Here is a 20,493-nt window from a genome sequence, read left to right on the forward strand (position 1 = left end):
CTGGAGTCTGCATCCCCCAAGGATAGCTGTCCATTTCTTCTGCACCTCCTGCACACCATTCAGGGCAGTGCTCCCTCTCCATATAAAAACATGGACTGCCCTCCTAACTTATTCTATGCATTTATTTTTCACTTCCAAAATGTATTTCTAGACTGAATGTGGAAACACAGCAATACTTCTTAAACAACTACAGTGAAAGCTTTGCCATTTCACAGTACACCAGTAGTCTTAATAGAAATGTGCAGGTATGTACTTATTATAAGCAAATCTTGCAGCAGGCTGATGTACTCAGTTCAGCAACTGAAACAATCTAACTCCCAGATTCTCAGATTTATAGATTTATTAGTAAGATTTACGGAATACACTGCTGCCAGGGAACTTAAGACACTGTACAAAGATTTCACAACTTGATAATGCTAAATGTTACAAATGTAAACAAGGAGATAATAGAATGAAGGAGGAAACAAGAAGAATAATGAGAAAGAAAGGAAGTGCAACAATTTGAAGACAGCTATAATAATGATGATACTTAATCTCAGGTCCTTTAAAGATGCTTTATTGATCTATGTAAAACAAAGGTACAGGATTCAAACGCAATTTTATCCCTAGAGCTTCCACAGATACTATAGGCTTTAGACTAAGGCAAGGTGTTTGGGTTCAAATCTTAATTTCCAGCTCCATCAATTATTACTGTGTCACATGGAGCACATTATTTAACTTTTAAGTGATCTATCTCATAAGGTCGTGGTAAAAATTAAATAAGTTAATGAATATAAATGCTTAAAACAGGATATATATATAATAAATAGTTGACAAATGTTAATTATTTCAACATCTGATATTATTGTTATTCTATTTTTGCTGTTGAGTCCAGCATCAAATGTTAACATTATTGTACGTATTACCACGTTTTATATTAATAGCAATAAATATTTTGTTAACCTCCTTTCTGATCTTAGAATCACTTCATTGTTATCTCCTACTTTTAGAATCATGATCACATTTCAGAGTTGAAAACACTGTATTTATCATATATATTTCTAATATTAACTTCTACCAACTAAATTACTGGAAATTACTACCTTGTTGCTAAAGGAAAACCTGTTCTTCTACTCAAGACACTTCTGACATCAAATGTGTGGGTTGTCCACATGAACCAATTTCCTAATTCTCTGCAGACACTGAGTGTCCTACAATTTAACTGAATTCTGACACTCAGTGCAGATTGCAGAGGTTAAGGGGTTAGTCTCACAAGACTGCTTCCCATTTCAGATGCCAAGAGCAAACACTGGATTCTCAGGTACCCATACTTCAGCCCAGCTTGGCTACATATTGGGGATTCCCATGACCCTTCCTCAGCCTCAATAATTTGCTGTTATGGCACAAAGAATTCAGAGAAATAGTTTACTTATTACTGCTGGTTTATTATAAAAGATATAAATGAATAACCAGGTGAAGAGGTACATTAGGCGAGGTCCGGAAGGGTCCCAAGCACAGGAGCTTCTGTCCCCATAGTTAGGAATGTGCCACCTTCCTGGCATATGGATGCATTCACCAACCCAGAAGCTCTATAGGTTTTCACAGAGATTCCATAACGTAGACACAATTGATTAAATCATTAGCCATTCGTGAGTTATTAATTCCATCACCAGCCCCTTTACGATCTCCCCTCCTCCCTCCCCAGAGGTCAAGGGTGGGGCTGAAAATTCCAACCCTCTAATCAGAGGTTTCGTTCTTTTGGCAATGAGCCCCACTCTTCAAGAGTCACCTCATTAGCATAAATACAGGTATAGTTGAAAGGGGCTTATTATGAAAAACAAAAGACACTCCTTTCATCCTTACCACTCATGAAATTCCTAAGGTTTTAGAAACTCTGTGCCAGGAACCAGAGATGAAGACCAAATATATGATTTCTTATTACATCACTGTATCACAGCTATTCTCCTAATATTTTAAATTCAAAACATTCAAAAACGAAATATTTTCTTACCCTGCTCCTTCCACTTGCCATATTTCCTTATTTCAGTCACTCAGGCCTAATTCTTGGGAATTACCTCCAAGTCATTTTACACATTATCCTCTCCTTCCTTTGCTCTCCAATACAGCTCTCAAAATCCATACATAAGCCTCCTAATTATGTCTCTTTTTTCATTCTCAGCTCTGCTCCAATCCACCTGGTTCATCTTCCTTAAAACACCACTTGTTTAGACACATTCTGTTTGCTTTAGGGGTTTCTTATTGCCAGTGATATCCAACTCTGAACCACAGAATTCAAGGCTCATTACAATCTGATTCCACCTTTTCTATTTAAAGAACATTTCATACAAACTTTTCTGTCTCCTGAACCTAACACTCTGCCTTACTCATGCTTTTCTTTCCCATGAAAAATGATCATCAAATAATAATGACCATCAAAGTTTGTTCAAACTTCAAGACCAATCTTGGCTCTGTAAAACCTCCCTCATATCATAGCACACTGATCTTGTGTTCTCCTTCACATCTCTATTATAGTAATTACCTAACTGTTTACTAATAAGACAGTGACCCTTTATCAGTTACTATCCTCTACTTCTCCATTTTGGTTGTGTGTAATTATCTTTTCCCCAAAACAGTTTTAATTTATATGAAATTTACAGGGACATAATACCTCAAAGCCCAGAGCCTTAAATAACACTAGGCCAAGAGCTGATACCAAATGCTTGCTGAATTGAATTCATTTCTGCTATGGTTTGCCATCAACTTCTTGCCAGGAGGCACAAATATGATTATTGTCCTGATGTCACTGTCTCAGAAGCAGCCTCATAAGAGCATTCAGTGTGCATCACTATTACCTTCACCATTATGACTCTTCCTACTATTTTTGTTCCCTAAGCATAATGGAAAGGAATTAATATAACGGTTATTTTTCATTAACATTTTAATAAGAAAGGCCATTTACCATGTTAAAATCTGAAATTTTTTTTTTAAAGCTGAATTTAAAAAGTTACAATAGTCACATTTTGAGTTCTGCAAAAATGAGTCACTTCCTATATGCTAAGGACCACAAAATTAAAAATACTTCATAAATTCAACTGATTTTGTTGGACAAACTTATTACTGTGAACTTTTCAGGCACAACATCAAGTCTAGACTAGAGGGCTTTTTATCCGAAATACTTAGGACAGGTCATTTAGAAAAAAATAGGTGGAAAGACCAAATTTAATTAAAAAATAAATAAGGAGTACAACTTTGTAAGAACCAATTTCCACCAACTTGTTTCCTGAGCACTGCTTTCTCTCTAGGAAATCATTTCAGCCTTAGGGCTCAACTGTAAAGAACCTAAATCACAGTTCCTGAGAAGCTGGCACTGAACGAATTTCTTTTATAAATAAATTAAAGGACAGTGGTACAGGAGTATTTATTTTCTACAAAACCCATTTTAAATTATTACAAAGATACAAATGCAGCTATTTTAATAATTCCTTTGGTCACTTCAAGACCAATATATATTTGGTTTTCTGAAAAGTGCTTCCTAAACATTAAAAAATAGTGTTCACTCTACTCTAGTGATCTTAAGAATCCTACAATATGTCCTGAGAATTGAAGTTTCATCACCTACCTTTCAAAAAGTTGAAATCAACTAGTTAAATGAAACTTGTCACACACTTTATATCACTTGAGCATTTTATTTCTTTTGCACATATCTAGAAGTAATTGAATTTCAGTGGGAAGTGATGACTTGTTAAAACAAACAGTTCCTTGGAAGCCTTTCTATCTAAGGGAGTTCTGCTTTGTAAATCTATTCTATGCTTCTTGAACCTATACATTCTAACAAGTTTAATTCAGTATCTTACTGCTTATTTTTAGACAGCACTGTGCTGCATCCAAGATGCAATTTCTGTGACCAAGGTTATTCTTCATTTAACAGAGTATCACGATACTAACTCAATCTTTCTATAAAACACAAAAATCATAAATCTGTGCTTCTGCTGATGAATCTTTCCTTTTTTGCAGGGATAAAGAGAATAACACTCAAAAGCTATAGCAAATTTAAAATTCCTCTCTCATTCTTGTTATAGATATAAAAGAGAATGAATATGATTCATCTACAAAGAATTTCCGAAGGCATCAATAAAAGATAAAGAAGAAAAGGTGAAGAGTTAAAATGAGCTGTAACTGGGTTTTTATCTTTACTTTAGAGACTAAAGGAAATACAATTGTTTCAGAAAAACAAGTTAACAAAGTAGCTAAAGACAATCTCATGAGACTGTAAACATTCATTCATTCATTCATTCTCACATAATTATATATCTGACAGATATTAATTTTCCTGATGCTTCTCTGTTTTGCCCACAATGCATTTCAGAATTCCTGTTAAGGCATACATGATGCTGTATATTCTGTATAATCCTCTTTTCTATGACTTCACTGACTACCTTCTCTACTAACTCATAAATGTGAGCCTATCAAGAAGCAGCATTTATAAGCTTTGATTCTGCACAGGTTCCTTAATCTCTCTAAGACTCAGGTTTCCTCATCTGTAGAATAGTTAACAATAATACCTATATTGTGGGGTTGTTGTGGGATTTCAAATATCCCTGACACACAGTGGTTGTTTAATAAATGCTGGTTATTATTATTATACCTTAACAGTTAGTCTTTGAACCTATGTTCTAAGAATTTACCGACTATTTTATGAACTAGAAGAGACTTAAAGTTCACTATAATTTAATGGACTCATATTAAATATGAGGAAACTAAAGCAGTCAAAAAGCTTCTTTGTGACAATAAATAGTAATAAATAGTAAGCCTCAAAACTAAGTCTCTACACTAAAGTCTAGTACTGACTGCTTCATTCCAATTCTCTCTCTCCAGAAACTTTATCTACTCCATAGTTTCATTATGGAAAGCAAATGTCTAGTTCTGACCTAGCCTCTATCCTCATGCCAAGCTGGATGCCATTCCACCAACTCAATTTACCATTTCAAATTACATTTCTCATACTCTCTCTCTAGCCACATCTCCTCCAGAATTCTATAGTTCTTTAAATAACATAAACCTTTTGCCAGCCACCCAGGCTCAAAGAGGTGAGAATAATGAAGATAAAGTGAGTCAACATTTACTCTGCACCTACTATGCATTAAGTACCCAACCAGGTTATTCATCTGTATTATCTCACCTGTGAAGGAGAGTTGTCATAATTAGAAAAATGAGGAAACAAAGCTTCCAAATCAACTTGCCTCACCTTACCCAGTAAGAGTAAGTTGTAGTGCTGGAAACTGAACCCAAGTCTCTCTGACTTAACCCATTCAGACATTGTCTCTACATCAACAAATAGGTACATGTGTCTTTGTGTTTTAAATTTTTAAAAAATGGAGTAACGATATATATTACTCTATAAACCTTTCTTTTTTCAAGTTTGAGAATAAGTCTGTATTTCTCTGGCAGTTTTACTTCATTTTGCTCATTAGCAACAAAGTTTATAGATAATTTGATATATGAAAATATTCAAGAAACTCACTTTTTCTTGATTAGTAAGATAATATCTAAACTTCCATACAAGATCTTGTTCTTCATATGTAAGTTGCTTGGTTGGTGGATAACTCACAATAATCTACAACAAAGAAAACAAAAAAAAACTACTTTTGTCAAATAAAAAAAAATTCCTATATATTTCCATTTCATTTAAAAATTTTCATTCATTTAAATATATATATAATTGAACTATTACAGAAGCAAGGAGAATATACATGCAGCCAAGTAAGACTTAAATTTGCTGTACTTATCAGTTCAAAAAGGATATTAGAGTATAAGAGGAGAAAAAGATAAAAAGTCAAGCTCCATATTAAAAAAAAGTATGCAATTACAGAGCTAATTTACTTCAACCAAAGACACAACAAATCCAAATAACAAAAGCTCCCCCCAACCAAACTACTGCATGCAAGATAGGCTCAAGGATTGTACAACACAGGGAATAGATACAATAATTTGTAATAATGCAAATGGAAAGTAACCCTTAAAAACTGTATAAAACATTTTTTAAAAAATAAAAATGAGGGAAAAAGTCCCCTCCCCCCAACACACACACAAGGAAAAGGAAAAAAAAAAAAAAAAAACACACCCAAATGATAAACATTTCTCTTGTTAAGTCAGCGGAAGCTCAGGCAATGTATCTTAGGGCCAGTTTCTAAGAACACTATATCAAGAAAGCATACACTATTTGCAGTTCTGTCTCTAGGGCTAATATATTTCCTGAAAGCCCCAAAATGATATAAAACTACAGAAATGTGAAGTTGTTGAAATTACATAGGGTTCATTAACCTGTGTCTGAATCACTTTTAAGTGATGTGCTATCGCATCAGTTACAACCAAAATACCCACTTAATTATTTTTAAATTAATATTTTATAAATTCTCTTACATTCAGTTGATCTCTTGTGGCAGCATTAGGTTTGAGATCGTGGTCAGAAGGTCCACTTCTTAAACTCCGGGCAAGTTTGTGGTGTTTGCTCTCAACTAAATTTTCCTATAAATTATTTAAGAATATTAACCAACAATGTAAATTTCACCAGTAAGCAGTTTCAACAGCCACTTAGAAACAGAAAAGTAAATACTTAAGACCAGTTTATAATATTTAACATTTTATTCGTGTTACAACTTGAGTCTCCTATGTATCTTGTGGTGATACGGAAAGTAAGCATACCTCATGCTTCACCAGGCACACATGAGCATGCCATTCCAGCTTCTTGTTTTAACTCTCCATTGTATTCAAGGTTTTATACCCTCTACCCACTCAAATGTCACCTTCACTCCAAAATCTCCCCTGGCAACTCAGATTAAAGCACTCCCTCTTCCTAAGAGCTACTAGTGACTTCGTGATATAATTGTATTATCATCTTAGAGTTTAACTGCCAGTAGTAACTGAGGGCAGGGACAATGAATGACCAAAATGCTTAACTATTTTACCTATGGCCAAAATCATTAGTTTTGAACATACTGCCTTTGCTTAAGAGACTTTATTTTATTCATTTTTGTATGTGTGAATTGTCTGTTCATGTTTTTTTCCTAATTTGGCTTTCTGGTCCTTTATTCTTCAGTTTTTAAGAGTTCTTTACATATTAGATATTCAGTCCTTTGTCTGTAATGTATGTCACAAATAGTTTCTCCCAGTTTGTCAATTGTCTTTTGACTTTGTTACAGTGTTTTTGCCATGCAAATTTTTTAACAAAGTCAAATTTTATCAATTATTTCTTTTGTTGCTTCTGGATTTTGACTCGTTAGAAAGTCTTTCTCTACACTGACAGTAAAGTACTAGTAAGGTTTCATTTTATAATATTTAAATCCCTGATTCATTTGGAGTTTTTCCTTATGTATGGTGTCATGTGTGGATTTGATTTAATTTCATCTTTTTCCAAATGGCTCATTCCCCAGCACTATGCTCCAGTGATGAAATGCCACCTTCGTCAATTTACATATGTACTTGGATCTATTTCTGGGATTTTTAGTCAGTTCTACCAGTCCATTTGCATATGTACATGTGCTAGTACCACACTTGTAACTATAGACTCTAATTTATTGTCTGATACAGTGATATACCAGCTTAGCAGCACTCAATGTTTGTTAAAATATATTCCTCTGTTTAGTTAATACTAATGGCTACAAATTAAAATTTTTTAACATAGGGGGTAAGGAGGGTAGCTTTTTTTCTTAATCTTTTGTTTTGTTTTATCTTGATTGTATTTAAAACTAAAAATTGTTCCCAGAGGTCCTAGATCTTTGTTTTTTAATTACAGCATCCATAATACTAAACCTACAATTGTTGATGAGCATTTTCTTTAGAAAAAAATACACTAAATATACAGACATCTCATTTACCTGACATTTTGATAGGAGTTAATATGGTCCCAGTATGACAAAACTTGAATACTCTCAACCATTTTGAAGGTAACCATTAGTGTGTTTCAAATATCCAGAATGCAAAATACAATTTGATTTTATAATGAAAATTCAGTGTCAATTTTATTTTTATTTTTTAACATTTCTATTCGAGTATAATTGCTTTACAATGGTGTGTTAGTTTCTGCTTTATAACAAAGTGAATATACATATACATATATCCCCATATCTCTTCCCTCTTGCGTCTCCCTCCCTCCCACCTTCCCTATCCCACCCTTCTAGCTGGTCACAAAGCACCGAGTTGATCTCCCTGTGCTATGCGACTGCTTCCCACTAGCTATCTATTTTACATTTGGGAGTGTATATATGTCCATATATACACTACCACTCTCTCACTTTGTCCCAGCTTACCCTCCCCCCTCCCCATGTCCTCAAGTCCATTCTCTAGTAGGTCTGCGTCTTTATTCCCGTCTAGCCCCTAGGTTCTTCATGACGATTTTTTCTTTTTTAGATTCCATATATATGTGTTAGCATACTGTATTTTTTTTTCTCTTTCTGACTTACTTCACTCTGTATGACGGACTCTAGGTCCATTCACCTCACTACAAATAACTCAATGTCGTTTCTTTTTATGGCTGAGTAATATTCCATTGTATATATGTGCCACATCTTCTTTATCCATTCATCTGTCGATGGACACTTAGGTTGCTTCCATGTCCTGGCTATTGTAAATAGAGCTGCAATGAACATTGTGGTACATGACTATTTTCGAATGATGGTTTTCTCAGGGTACATGCCCAGTAGTGGGATTGCTGGGTCATATGGTAGTTCTATTTTTTGTTGTTTTAAGGAAACTCCATATTGTTCTCCATAGTGGCTGTATCAATTTACATTCCCACCAACAGTGTATGAGGGTTCCCTTTTCTCCACACCCTCTCCAGCATTTACTGTTTGTAGATTTCTTGATGATGGCCATTCTGACCTGTGTGAGATGATATCGCATTGTAGTTTTGATTTGCATTTCTCTAATGATTAATGATGTTGAGCATTCTTTCATGTGTTTGTTGGCAATCTGTATATCTTTGGAGAAATGTCTATTTAGGTCGTCTGCCCAATTTTGGATTGGGTTGTTTTTTGGATATTGAGCTGCATGAGCTGCTTGTAAATTTTGGAGATTAATCCTTTGTCGGCTGCTTCATTTGCAAATATTTTCTCCCATTCTGAGGGTTGTCTTTTCGTCTTGCTTATGGTTTCCTTTGCTGTGCAAAAGCTTTGACGTTTCATTAGGTCCTATTTGTTTATTTTTGTTTTTATTTCCATTTCTCTAGGTGGTAGGTCAAAAAGGATCTTGCTGTGATTTATGTCACAGAGTGTTCTGCCTATGTTTTCCTCTACGAGTTTGATAGTGTCTGGCCTTACATTTAGGTCTTTAATCCATCTTGAGTTTTTTGTGTGTATGGTGTTAGGGAGTGTTCTAATTTCATTCTTTTACATGTAGCTGTCCAGCTTTCCCAGCACCACTTATTGAAGAGGCTGTCTTTTCTCCATTGTAATATTCTTGCCTCCTTTATCAAAGGTAAGGTGACCATATGTGCGTGGGTTTATCTCCGGGCTTTCTATCCTGTTCCATTGATCTATATTTCTGTTTTTGTGCCAGTACCATACTGTCTTGATTACTGTAACTTTGTAGTATAGTCTGAAGCCCGGGAGCCTGATTCCTCCAGCTCCGTTTTTCTTTCTCAAGATTGCTTTGGCTATTCGGGGTCTTTTGTGTTTCCATACAAATTGTGAAATTTTTTGTTCTAGTTCTGTGAAAAATGCCATTGGTAGTTTGATAGGGATTGCATTGAATCTGGAGATTGCTTTGGGTAGTATAGTCATTTTCACAATGTTGATTCTTCCAATCCACAGTGTCAATTTTAGATCTATTAACTTTATTTTATTATGCTAGGCATAAGATCTGTGAAAGTACTTAGGTGTTTGTTTCTAAGATTCCCGAGTGACCTTTGTTTTCTAACTTTTTATTCCCTTTTCCCCCCTATTTCTTCCTTTGATGTTAGGCCATCAGCCATTACTTCCTGCTCTAATGAACTGTATTTACTCCAGTCATCATGTTTTCATCTTCCCATGTACTACTTTTTATCTACTTTGTTCTGATTAGGAAGGTAATTAATCTAATTAGAAATGTATAAAATAAGGAGAAAATAGTTCAGAGTGATATAAATGAATTCTAAGTGTAAATATCACTGTATCTCTTACGTTGCTATAAGGATTTTTTGCCTGGAACTTTCTAAATTTGAAGTCATCAAATTAAATCTCTGCTGCAAAGTAGGAATTCTTCCTCTTTCTTATTCCTGAGAGAGCTATCATCTCAACAATTCAATGCAGGTATATCAAAATCATCCAAAACACCATAATCCAAATTGAATAGTTCTAGTAGTTACAATAATCTTCCCTATTTTTCAACAAAATCAGTCTCCTTAAAATTTCCATCCATTGATCTTAGTGTTATCTTCTGGTAGAAATAATTTCCCTTCTGTTATGATGACAATCTTTCAAATACTTGTTTCCCCGAGTCCTTCAAGACTGCATTCCATAGCTTTTTCAATAATTCAAACAAAATGGTTCCCCAACACTATACTATCTTGACCTTGTTTTAAGGTGTTAAGATTTCTTGTAAAGATTCCATCTGAACCTGATTACATATATCAATAGCTGAAGTGAATTTATGAATCTTTTAAATAACCAATGTAGTTACAGATATAGTTTTTAAAAAGAAAGTGTATGATGTGGATCTAAGTCATAATCACTCTGGAAAAAAGAATTTTCATAAGAAATTTGACAATGACTCACCATAGACATCTGAGGGTCAGGAACTTTCACTATCTCAAAGCTTGTTAAGATTGGAGATGACTCATCACCATCCTGGATTACAGCATAAGAAGTTTTAAAAATATTTTTTTAACCAAATGGTTAAAATGTCATACATGATCATGTGCACTCTAATGTATTTTAATTTTTAATGAACATCGTTCCTCCCTTTAAAAAATTATCTTCATTCAACTATATTTTAAAATACATATCCATTTTTTACCTTTTGTTGCTGATAAAATATTTTGAGAAAAATAAACTCTAACAATAAAAAAAAGTCTGTATTATAGTTTTTAGAGATATGAGGTCTGGAAATTAGTAGATTGTCTTTGTCCGGATTTTGTTTTAAACTTTGCTTATAATGACTGAGTCAAAAGAGTATGTCCTAATTTTCAAACTTAGAACAAGAAACCAAAGAGTATAATTAAAATATGGCACAATGGATCTGTCGCATCATTTGCAAAAACTACTAAGTGGATTTTGGTAATTTTTCAAATTATCACAATTAAGTTCCACTCAGATAAGTAGAAGTTTAAATGTGGGTTAACATTACTCAAACTTATATACAACTAGAAACTCAGCAGCATTGCTTCTCAGAGGATACTTACTCAACGCAATGCAAATTTGAATAGCAAGAATCAATCCATCAATTCTTAAGAAATAAATCTGTCTTATTTTGTTGGTATTATCATTTTTGAAGAATTTTGGCTTTTACTTTTATCCAATTCAGGCAAGAAAGGTAATTCTGCATAATAAATGTCACTGCATACATCCTGGAAAAGGATAAACTAATTAAGGTTGAAATTCATTTCCTCACAACTGTACACTTAGCATCAAGTGTTTCTGTCAATTTCCAAATGCTAGCATATTTTCAATTTTAGATATGAGCAACAAAATCAGGAGAGACTGAAAGAGGGGAAGTATTGTGACTTTACTTTAGGTTCAGTAATTGAGTCCTAGAGAAAACCACAAATTCCCACAGCCATTGTTTAACAGGCTGGTTCTCAGTCACAACATCAGAAAACACATTTATCAGCCCAACTGTGACAAGTAATCTTCACTAAGGCTATCTGTCACAAAAGACAGGTGACAGGAAAGTATATTTCCATTAGATTCAATACACTGGCCCAGCAATCTTTACACTAACTGGAAATATGACAGGGTAGGTAGACAGGCATTAATTTATGGGCAATTTTCAAGAAGCAGTAGAAAGGGGTCAAGAACCTTTTCAAAAATACTAGAAATTCTTCTAATTTCTATTCTGTTATTATTTCATCTATCATCAAAGCTGTCTTTCAAAAGATCCTTCAAGTCTCCAATGATTGAAAGTACCATCACCATTAGCATGTTTCTGCAATATAAACTCCATATGGGCAGGAAATACTGCTTTTAATGAAATTACATATAGTAAAAATGTAAAAAGTGATTTTATTAAGATGTATTGGTAACAAAACAATTTCACTCACCTACATTTCCCTTTCTTTTTAATGTAGTCTTTCTAATTAATTAACAAAAAATATTAAATAGTCTACCTTCTTATCTTTTTTTTCCCCCAGAGAGTACTATTTATAAAATAAAAAGCTGAAACAAGTTAACTTTTCCCAACCTTTTACTTTAGGAAGGGGTACAAGCTAAAGAGAAAAATACATTAACTTGAAAAGTACCAGAAAAATGATCACAAGTTAACTATACAAACCCTAAACCTTCATTATGAAAACATCTTTCAAATAGTAATTTAATAGTTATAAAACATATATTTTTAAAAAATCACTTGTGACAACTTTAACAAATAACACTAATGTGTAAAGGTAATTTAAAAGTGCTGCTTCTAATGAACAAATAAACTGCATATAGCTTAGCTCTATGCTAGAAGAAATATTATTCTATTATGCCATGTATCGAAAGTCTGTCCTCATTCACGCTGATTCTGATTCGCACTGTCCTCATAAGCACTTGTCTCAGTACTTCCAAAATAACAGAAGGTACCTAATTTATGTGGTTTTGAACTACGCATACTATTATTTCTGTAGTACTAAAATGAAGACCCATCAATAAGCATTTAAGGCACAGATATTTTTCAAGTAGCTAGATATCAAATATACAACTACTTTCTTTTGGTAATGAACAGACCAGAGCAAATTCATAACTTCATATTCATTACCACTCAGCCTCCTGATAACATGGTTTTCTTAATTCTGCATATATTATATAAATGAACATTTATAAGGTATTTCATAAGCATACTTATGTTGGAATTGTTACATATACAATTCCAACACATTACATACACACTCAAATAACAAACATACCCTTAACATTCAATAGCCTACCACATAAAAAATATGATTCCCTCTTTTTACTTTTCAAATGGACACTGCTTGTTAATGAAGCTACTGCTCTAATGTCTTACTTGCCAATTTACAGAACAATTAATCAAAAAGTTTTTAATCTCTTGCATATTTATTGAATTCTATAACCCAGAACTGCATTACATGAGTGATCAGCTTTTGTAATCTTGTTGTAGCTATATGATTTGATTTGGGTATATACAAACAGCTGCTGCTGACAGCTGTCTGCTGCCATTCTGCAGCCAAAGAATTCATCCCAGCAGGAAAAACAATAAAATTTTTTTAATGTTTCCCCTCCCTTCTACTTTAGAGACCATAAACAGTTCCAAGGAAAATACCTTTTCATAATAAACAATACCATATTCCTTATCATCACACTTGACACATCGAAACTCAACCATCAAGTACATGAAATTAGAACTTCGTTTTTCACTCTAAAAAAGAAAAAACAAGATTTTTTATGAAAAATGATTTTCTTCAACATCAGTTTGTATCATTATTCCCAATTCAGTAATACATGGATTCTATCAAATACAATTTAAAATGTAACAATTTTTTATTTCATTATTATAAATGCACTGTTTTACACAGCACTACTATTTCATTATATACAGCACTACTGTTTTATCCAGAAGTGTCTACTACTCACTTATAACTCTCTCCTCAAACTTAATGACATTTTTGGTTTATTCAGTAGTATGAATTCTATTATATAACATTTTAAAGGTATTTCATACACATTTGCAGGAGAATTATTTTATTTAAAAAATAATTTTGTATTTCTAATAATTTTAATCAAAGAACAGTTCACCTTTAAACCATATGGACTAATCTAACTATAGAAATTAATATAAGTATAACAAAAAACAAAAGTAAAACAAAGTATGTAACTAAGGACAGAGGTCATTTGAGCTTAACAGATACAACATTAACAAGTTTTTCACAATTTATAAATGGTCTTAAAATAACTTGTAATCATTTGTAAAGTTTTATCAATAGACTTTAAATACACTGGGAAGAGTTACTTCTTCCCCAACATGTAAAATGCTGATTGTGTGTATAAATGTGCTCCCTTAAAAAAGTAAATATATTAATAATGAAGTGAAAATAAAATGAAATTTAAAAGGGTGATTAGTCCTGACCCAAAACAGTTTGAAAAATGGCTTTAAATCTATATGTATATAATCATAAAGATCTAAGGAGGTCACTTAAACTGTTCAGCTTTATGAAGCATATTATAATCTATTATGATAATGGTAATGGCCTCCCTCCTTTCAAAGAGTGCAGATAGAGTGAGTGAAAAAGGCTGGGCAAAGCTGCTCTAATGTTACATTTTCTACAGCCAGGGGTATCTAAGTTGAAGAATAGAAAAATTAAAATATTTTTTAATTAAAAATAGGAAAAAGAAAAAAAGTAAGCATTTTGATTAAACTATTTTTGGAATGTGACTATTATCAAAATTCAAAAAAGTAAAATTTTCTTCCAGTTTCAGTATATAAGAATGTATTATGAATACATTTAGAAAAGATGTCCAGTATTCATGCTGAATATAAATGTTGTTAGACACTACTAATTAGTTTTTAAAAAATGAACAATGTCAGAATTTAACTTTTCTAAGTGTTCACTGTAAAATGACAAATTTCTCTCTTTCCACCTGCTGAAAACTGTTGAAAGAACACAAAACAAGTCAGTTGTGCCATGTGGTGATCACTATAAGCTATGCATTTCACAAAATTGCTATTCCTCTCTCCTAATGTGATTAATATATAACCATTATTTCTGCTTTCTAGACATAGAATGTTAGGCCAAACATCTAGTATTTCAGTGCTAGTGCACAGAAAAAATTTTTTTGTCATTCTAACTTTTGTTAACAGTTTCACTGAAGCCATCTTTTCATTAAACATATTCTGGACCAATACACAAAATCAAGAAAGCACACAAATTACTTGAACCACGTAACCTCATTAAGTGTGCACAGCCCTATATGTACTAAATAAGACAAGGAATATCTTAATTGGGGAGAGGAATTGCTATTGATGATATAAGGTAACTGAAGTGAAGAGGTTGTTTTGACACTACGTTGACAGATTTATCCAATCAACTTGGACATAAACTTCCATATGGAGAAAGAGAGAACATACAAGTGAGGCATCAAGCTTAACATGGGCTTCACTTATATGATATTTAGTACACTTATGATATCCACTACCTATTTCGGGGTCCAAGAGAACACTAAAATATAAGAAAGGCAGATATCCTAAGTTTTCCTTTTATTAGCATAAACCTCACAACTAGAGGTAATCCTCAATGCTCCCACATTTGAGAGATACCTGGCAATAAATAGTTCTTCTAAAAAATTTTTCAGTTAAAATTCTGGAGAAAATATTTTGAAATAAAAAAGAGGGATACAACCCACCTCATTTATCATTTCTATTTCTCTAAATGTCAATCTGTCCAGCCAATCTACTTTCACCATGTGACCTTGTCGATGAGCTTTGGTGAGCTGCAAAAAATATATAATGGAGAAAATTTTAAGAGATAGATCTCACAGAAAGGAGGATAAAGAATGGTAATGATCATCAACATGACACTGGAAGTACTAGCTAATGCAAAGAAAAAGGAAATAAATGATATACAGATTGGGAAGAAAGAAATAATACTTTCTTTATTCAAAGGTGACATGATCATTTATGTAGAAAATATTTTAAAATGGACAAAAAGCTCCTGGAACTAATAAGCAATTACAGCAAGGAAGATACAAGGTTCATATATAAAAGTCAATCTCTTTCTTATATATTGTTACCAGCAATCAATAAGTAAAATTTGAAATTAAAAACACAATATCAAAACACAGTATCATTTACATTAGCGCCTCCCAAAAATGAAATTGGTATAAATCTAACAAAATATGTACAAGATCTACGTGGGGAAAACTACAAAACTCTGATGAACAAAATCAAAGAAGAACTAAATTAATGGACAGATACTCCATTCACGGTAAGATGACTCAATATTGTCAAGATGTCAGTACTTCCCAACTTGATTTATAGATTCAAAGCAATCCTAGTCCAAAAAAAAAAAAAAAAAAAAAAAATCCCAGCAAGTTATTTTGTAGATATCAACAAACTGATTCTAAAGTTTATATGGAAAGGCAAAAGATCCATAATAGCCAACACAGTACTGAAGAACAAAATTGGAAGCTATATATTACCCAACTATAAGACTTAATATATAGCTACTGTAATCAAGACAGTGTGGTATTGGCAAAAGAATAGATAAATGGATCAACGGAACAGAATGGAGTCCAGAAAGAGACCACATAAATAGAGTCAACGATCTTTGACCAAGAAGCAGAGGCAATAAAATGGAGCAAAGAGTCTTTTCAAATATCACTGGGATAACTGGACATGCACATGCAAACAAATACGTGTAGACAAAGACCTTACACTCTTCACAATAATTAACTCAAAATGAATCACAGATCTAAATGTAAATCGCAAAATACAAAACTCCTAGAAGATAACATAGGAGAAAACCTAGATGACCTTGGGTATGGTGACAACTTTTTAGATGCAACACCAAAGGCATAATCCATGAAAGAAATCACTGATAAGCTGGACTTCATTAAAATTAAAAAATTCTGCTCTGTGAAAGACATTGTGAAGAGAATGAGAAAACAAGCCACGGACCAGGAGAAAATATTTGCAAAAGGCACATATGATAAAGGAATGTTGGCCAAAATATACAAAGAACTCTTAAAACTCAACAATAAGAAAATAACCAAACTGATTTAAAAAATGGGCCAAAGATCTTAATAAACAACTCACCAAAGAAGAGATATGGATGGCAAATAAGCATATGAAAAGATGCTCCACATCATATGCCATCAGGGAAATGCAAATTAAAACAATGAGAAATCACTAAACACTTATCAGAATGACCAAGATTTGGAACACTGACAATACCAAATGCAGGTGAGGATGTAGAGCTACAGGAAATCTCATTAATTGCTGGTGGGAATGCAAAATGTACAGCCATTCTGGAAGTCAGTGTGGCAGTTTCTTACAAAACTAAACATACTCTTACCATACAGTCCAGGAATTGCCCTCCATGGTATTTACCCAAAGGAGTTGAATACTTAATGCCCACACAAAAGCCTGCACATGGATATTTATAGCAACTTTATTTATAATAACCAAAACTTGGAAGCAATTCAGATGGCCTTCACCAAGTGAATGGATAAATGGATACATTCAAACAATGTTATATAGTGTGAAAAGGAAAGGAGGTATCAATCAATGAAAAGACATGGAGGAACCTTAAGTACACATTACTTGCACATTGCTAAGTGAAAGAGGCCAATCTGAAAAGGGTAGGTACAGTATGATTCCAAGTAAAGAAAAGGTATTGATAAAACTATGGAGATAATAAAAAGATAACTAGTTGCCCAGGGTTGCGGGGGAAGAAGGGATGTCTAAGTGGAGCACAGAAGATTTTTAGGGCAGTAAAACTACTCTGTATCATACTATAATGATGGACAAATGACATTAAACATTTGTCAAAGCCCATAGAATGTACAATAACAAGAGAGAACACTGAGGTATATGGTCTTTGGGTGATTATGAGTTGTCAGTATAGGTTCATCAATTGTAACAAATTATAACAAATGTACCACTGTGGTGAGAAGTGTTGACAATAGGGGAGGCTATGCATGTGCTGCGGCAGAGTGTATAAGAGAAATATCTGTACCTTCCTCTTAGTATTGCTGTGAATGTAAAACTGTTCAACAAAAATAAAATCTTTAAAAAATCTAAAAAATCAAAATAAGAAGTGTTATGTCACCTTCACATTTGATACATTCTTATACACAACAGAAGCCATACACAACTATCAAGATAAGAAATGGACTTGGCTAGAGACTAATCATCATAGTTTTTTACAGAGAAACAAAAAATTTTAAATGGTCTATAATCTGCCATCTAAACATGCTAAAAAATAATGAAGCCTTTCCTGAAATTATCTCCATGTTCTATATTTCTTGCATTTTGATTATTACAAAGGGAGAGAATTATAATGATAGTTCTTCAAATTGGAAATAAACTTCTATTTTTTTCACATCTCAATATGAAAAATAACAGACAGTTACATAAATAAGGCATTTCTCTGGAGCCTATAATTTACTACTGTAAGACTTAAGCACATAGGTGTGCATGTGCGCTTTACTTTTAAGAAGGAGTAATAAAAGAATTAACGGGCGGCTTCCCTGGTGGCGCAGTGGTTGAGAATCTGCCTGCTAATGCAGGGGACACGGGTTCGCGCCCTGGTCTGGGAAGATCCCACATGCCGCGGAGCAATTAGGCCCGTGAGCCACAACTACTGAGCCTGCGCGTTTGGAGCCTGTGCTCCGCAACAAGAGAGGTCACGATAGTGAGAGGCCCGCGCACCGCGATGAAGAGAAACTAGAGAAAGCCCTAGCACAGAAACGAAGACCCAACATAGCAATCAATCAATCAATCAATCAATCAATCTTAAAAAAAAAAAGAATTAACGGTAATAAAAGAACCAGCGGTAAAAGAATTTCTAGAGTTGCAGTTGGTAGAGTCCTCTGAAGGTCTTACATACCAACCTACCTTTGGTTTCACAAATTAAATAATACATTGACACTTCAAATATACAGAGAATTCAAGATAATTTCCAAGGTCCTCAAACTGAAACTAGATTTTGTCTTAGAAAGTGTAATTTTAAACATCAGCATTATTCATGTATCAAATCCCCTCTTTCTTTCTAAACAAATTCATAGCATAAAGCAAAATTGAGCATTAAGGACTGCAATGGTAGCTTGTCTTTATGATTTGTCTTCGTTTCCATTATACATGTTATGATGGTGTTCCTACAAGGATGCCAAACACTTCTACCAATTATTATCTCTCTCACAGAACTAAAAATCTTCATCAATATTCTTTATATCTCTCAACTAAGGGACTCTTATCACAACTACACGGTCATACTATTTCAGAAATGAAAATAGTAGCTTCATACAAAAAGTCTGAGGATCATTGTAATATAAAAATATTATCAGCTTAGCTTTCTTCTGAATAACAAATTCCTTTTCACTTGAGGTAATCTCTAAATGAAAATGGATGAGGCAACAAAAAGAGCTTAGCACTATTACTCACACAAAGCAGGGACTAAACATTTTGCTGGCTCTGGTGGAACATTAGACAAATACACTAACATGGAAACAGACTAAGAATTAGTTACAAGGGAACCAAAAGAACACCAGGCAATGTGACCTAAAGGGAAGAGTGCTAGACTAGGAGCCATTTGACCTGGGTTCTAACCCTAGCACTCCATTTTCGAATTCTGTCATTTTCGAACCCTCATGTACAAAAAGAAGTATTAACTTCTATTTCTTTCTTTTTTTTTTTTTTTTTTTTAAGAAAGCTGCGTTTTATAGCTACTTTTATTTTATTTATTTTATTTTTGGCTGTGTTGGGTCTTCGGTTCGTGCGAGGGCTTTCTCCAGTTGCGGCAAGCGGGGACCGCTCTTCATCGCGGTGCGCGGGCTTTTCACTATCGCGGCCCCTCCCGTTGCGGGGCACAGGCTCCAGACGCGCAGGCTCAGTAGTTGTGGCTCACGGGCCCAGCCACTCCGTGGCATGTGGGATCTTCCCAGACCAGGGCTCGAACCCGTGTCCCCTGCATTAGCAGGCAGATTGTTAACCACTGCGCCACCAGGGAAGCCCTTAACTTCTATTTCTGCTAGCAAAATTCAAATAGGATAATGGATGCAAAATATGATAGGTAGTATTATTCCATACAGTCTTTAGAGAATTATATTCTCACGCATATTGCCACATGTTCCAAACTAGTTTTTTAAATGAATAAAAATATAAAGGGTCGTATCACATCAACTACCACACTGAAGTGGCAGAGCTAGGATTTAAACCCCAGGTCTATAAAGTCCATACTCCTTCTATCAGTCTTTGTTATCTCCTCTATTGATGCAGTCATAGTAAAAGATTTAAGTCTAATTAACTTTTGTAATTTTTTAAACACAAGTTTCATACTTATGATACAGTAGTTGATTCTCCACTAGTTTCCTTTGAGGAAAAAATTGACAATAGCATATTAAGTTTAGATGTTGCAGAATGTGTTGGGCATTTTTCTCTCCCTTACTAAATAATCAGACAAATCAAAAATTTTCTAAAGTCATTTCACTAATTCCAGAATTCATGTTTGCTGCTAATAAATATTATTTCCTATATAGCATATTCTTACCTTCTGTATTTGAATACTAAAAGATGACCATTCTCAACCTTACAAATAGCAACCAAAGAATGCACGGTCAAGGATGGTAGTACCATAAACTGGTAAAGCCATTTTGGAGTACAAGTTTA

General features: G+C 33.8%; 1 protein-coding gene across 8 annotated transcripts in view; it reads right to left on the minus strand.

Moving 5' to 3' along the window:
- Window positions 1-20,493, minus strand: part of PIK3C3 (phosphatidylinositol 3-kinase catalytic subunit type 3) — a 164,386-nt gene that overhangs the window by 96,042 nt on the left and 47,851 nt on the right. For all 8 annotated transcript variants that reach the window (XR_014234175.1, XM_082354205.1, XM_082354206.1 and 5 more), the window contains exons 5-9: window positions 15,510-15,596; window positions 13,432-13,527; window positions 10,728-10,799; window positions 6,400-6,504; window positions 5,501-5,593 (exon numbers count right to left, since the gene is read on the minus strand). Coding sequence is in view for 7 of the 8 variants with exons in the window: in XM_082354205.1 (XP_082210331.1) it covers window positions 5,501-5,593; window positions 6,400-6,504; window positions 10,728-10,799; window positions 13,432-13,527; window positions 15,510-15,596 (453 nt within the window). In the remaining variant the exon portion in view is untranslated. The remainder of the gene's footprint in view (window positions 1-5,500; window positions 5,594-6,399; window positions 6,505-10,727; window positions 10,800-13,431; window positions 13,528-15,509; window positions 15,597-20,493) is intronic.

Source organism: Balaenoptera borealis (assembly GCF_965194805.1).
Source record: "Balaenoptera borealis genome assembly, chromosome: 14".
Lineage (NCBI taxonomy): Eukaryota > Metazoa > Chordata > Mammalia > Artiodactyla > Balaenopteridae > Balaenoptera > Balaenoptera borealis.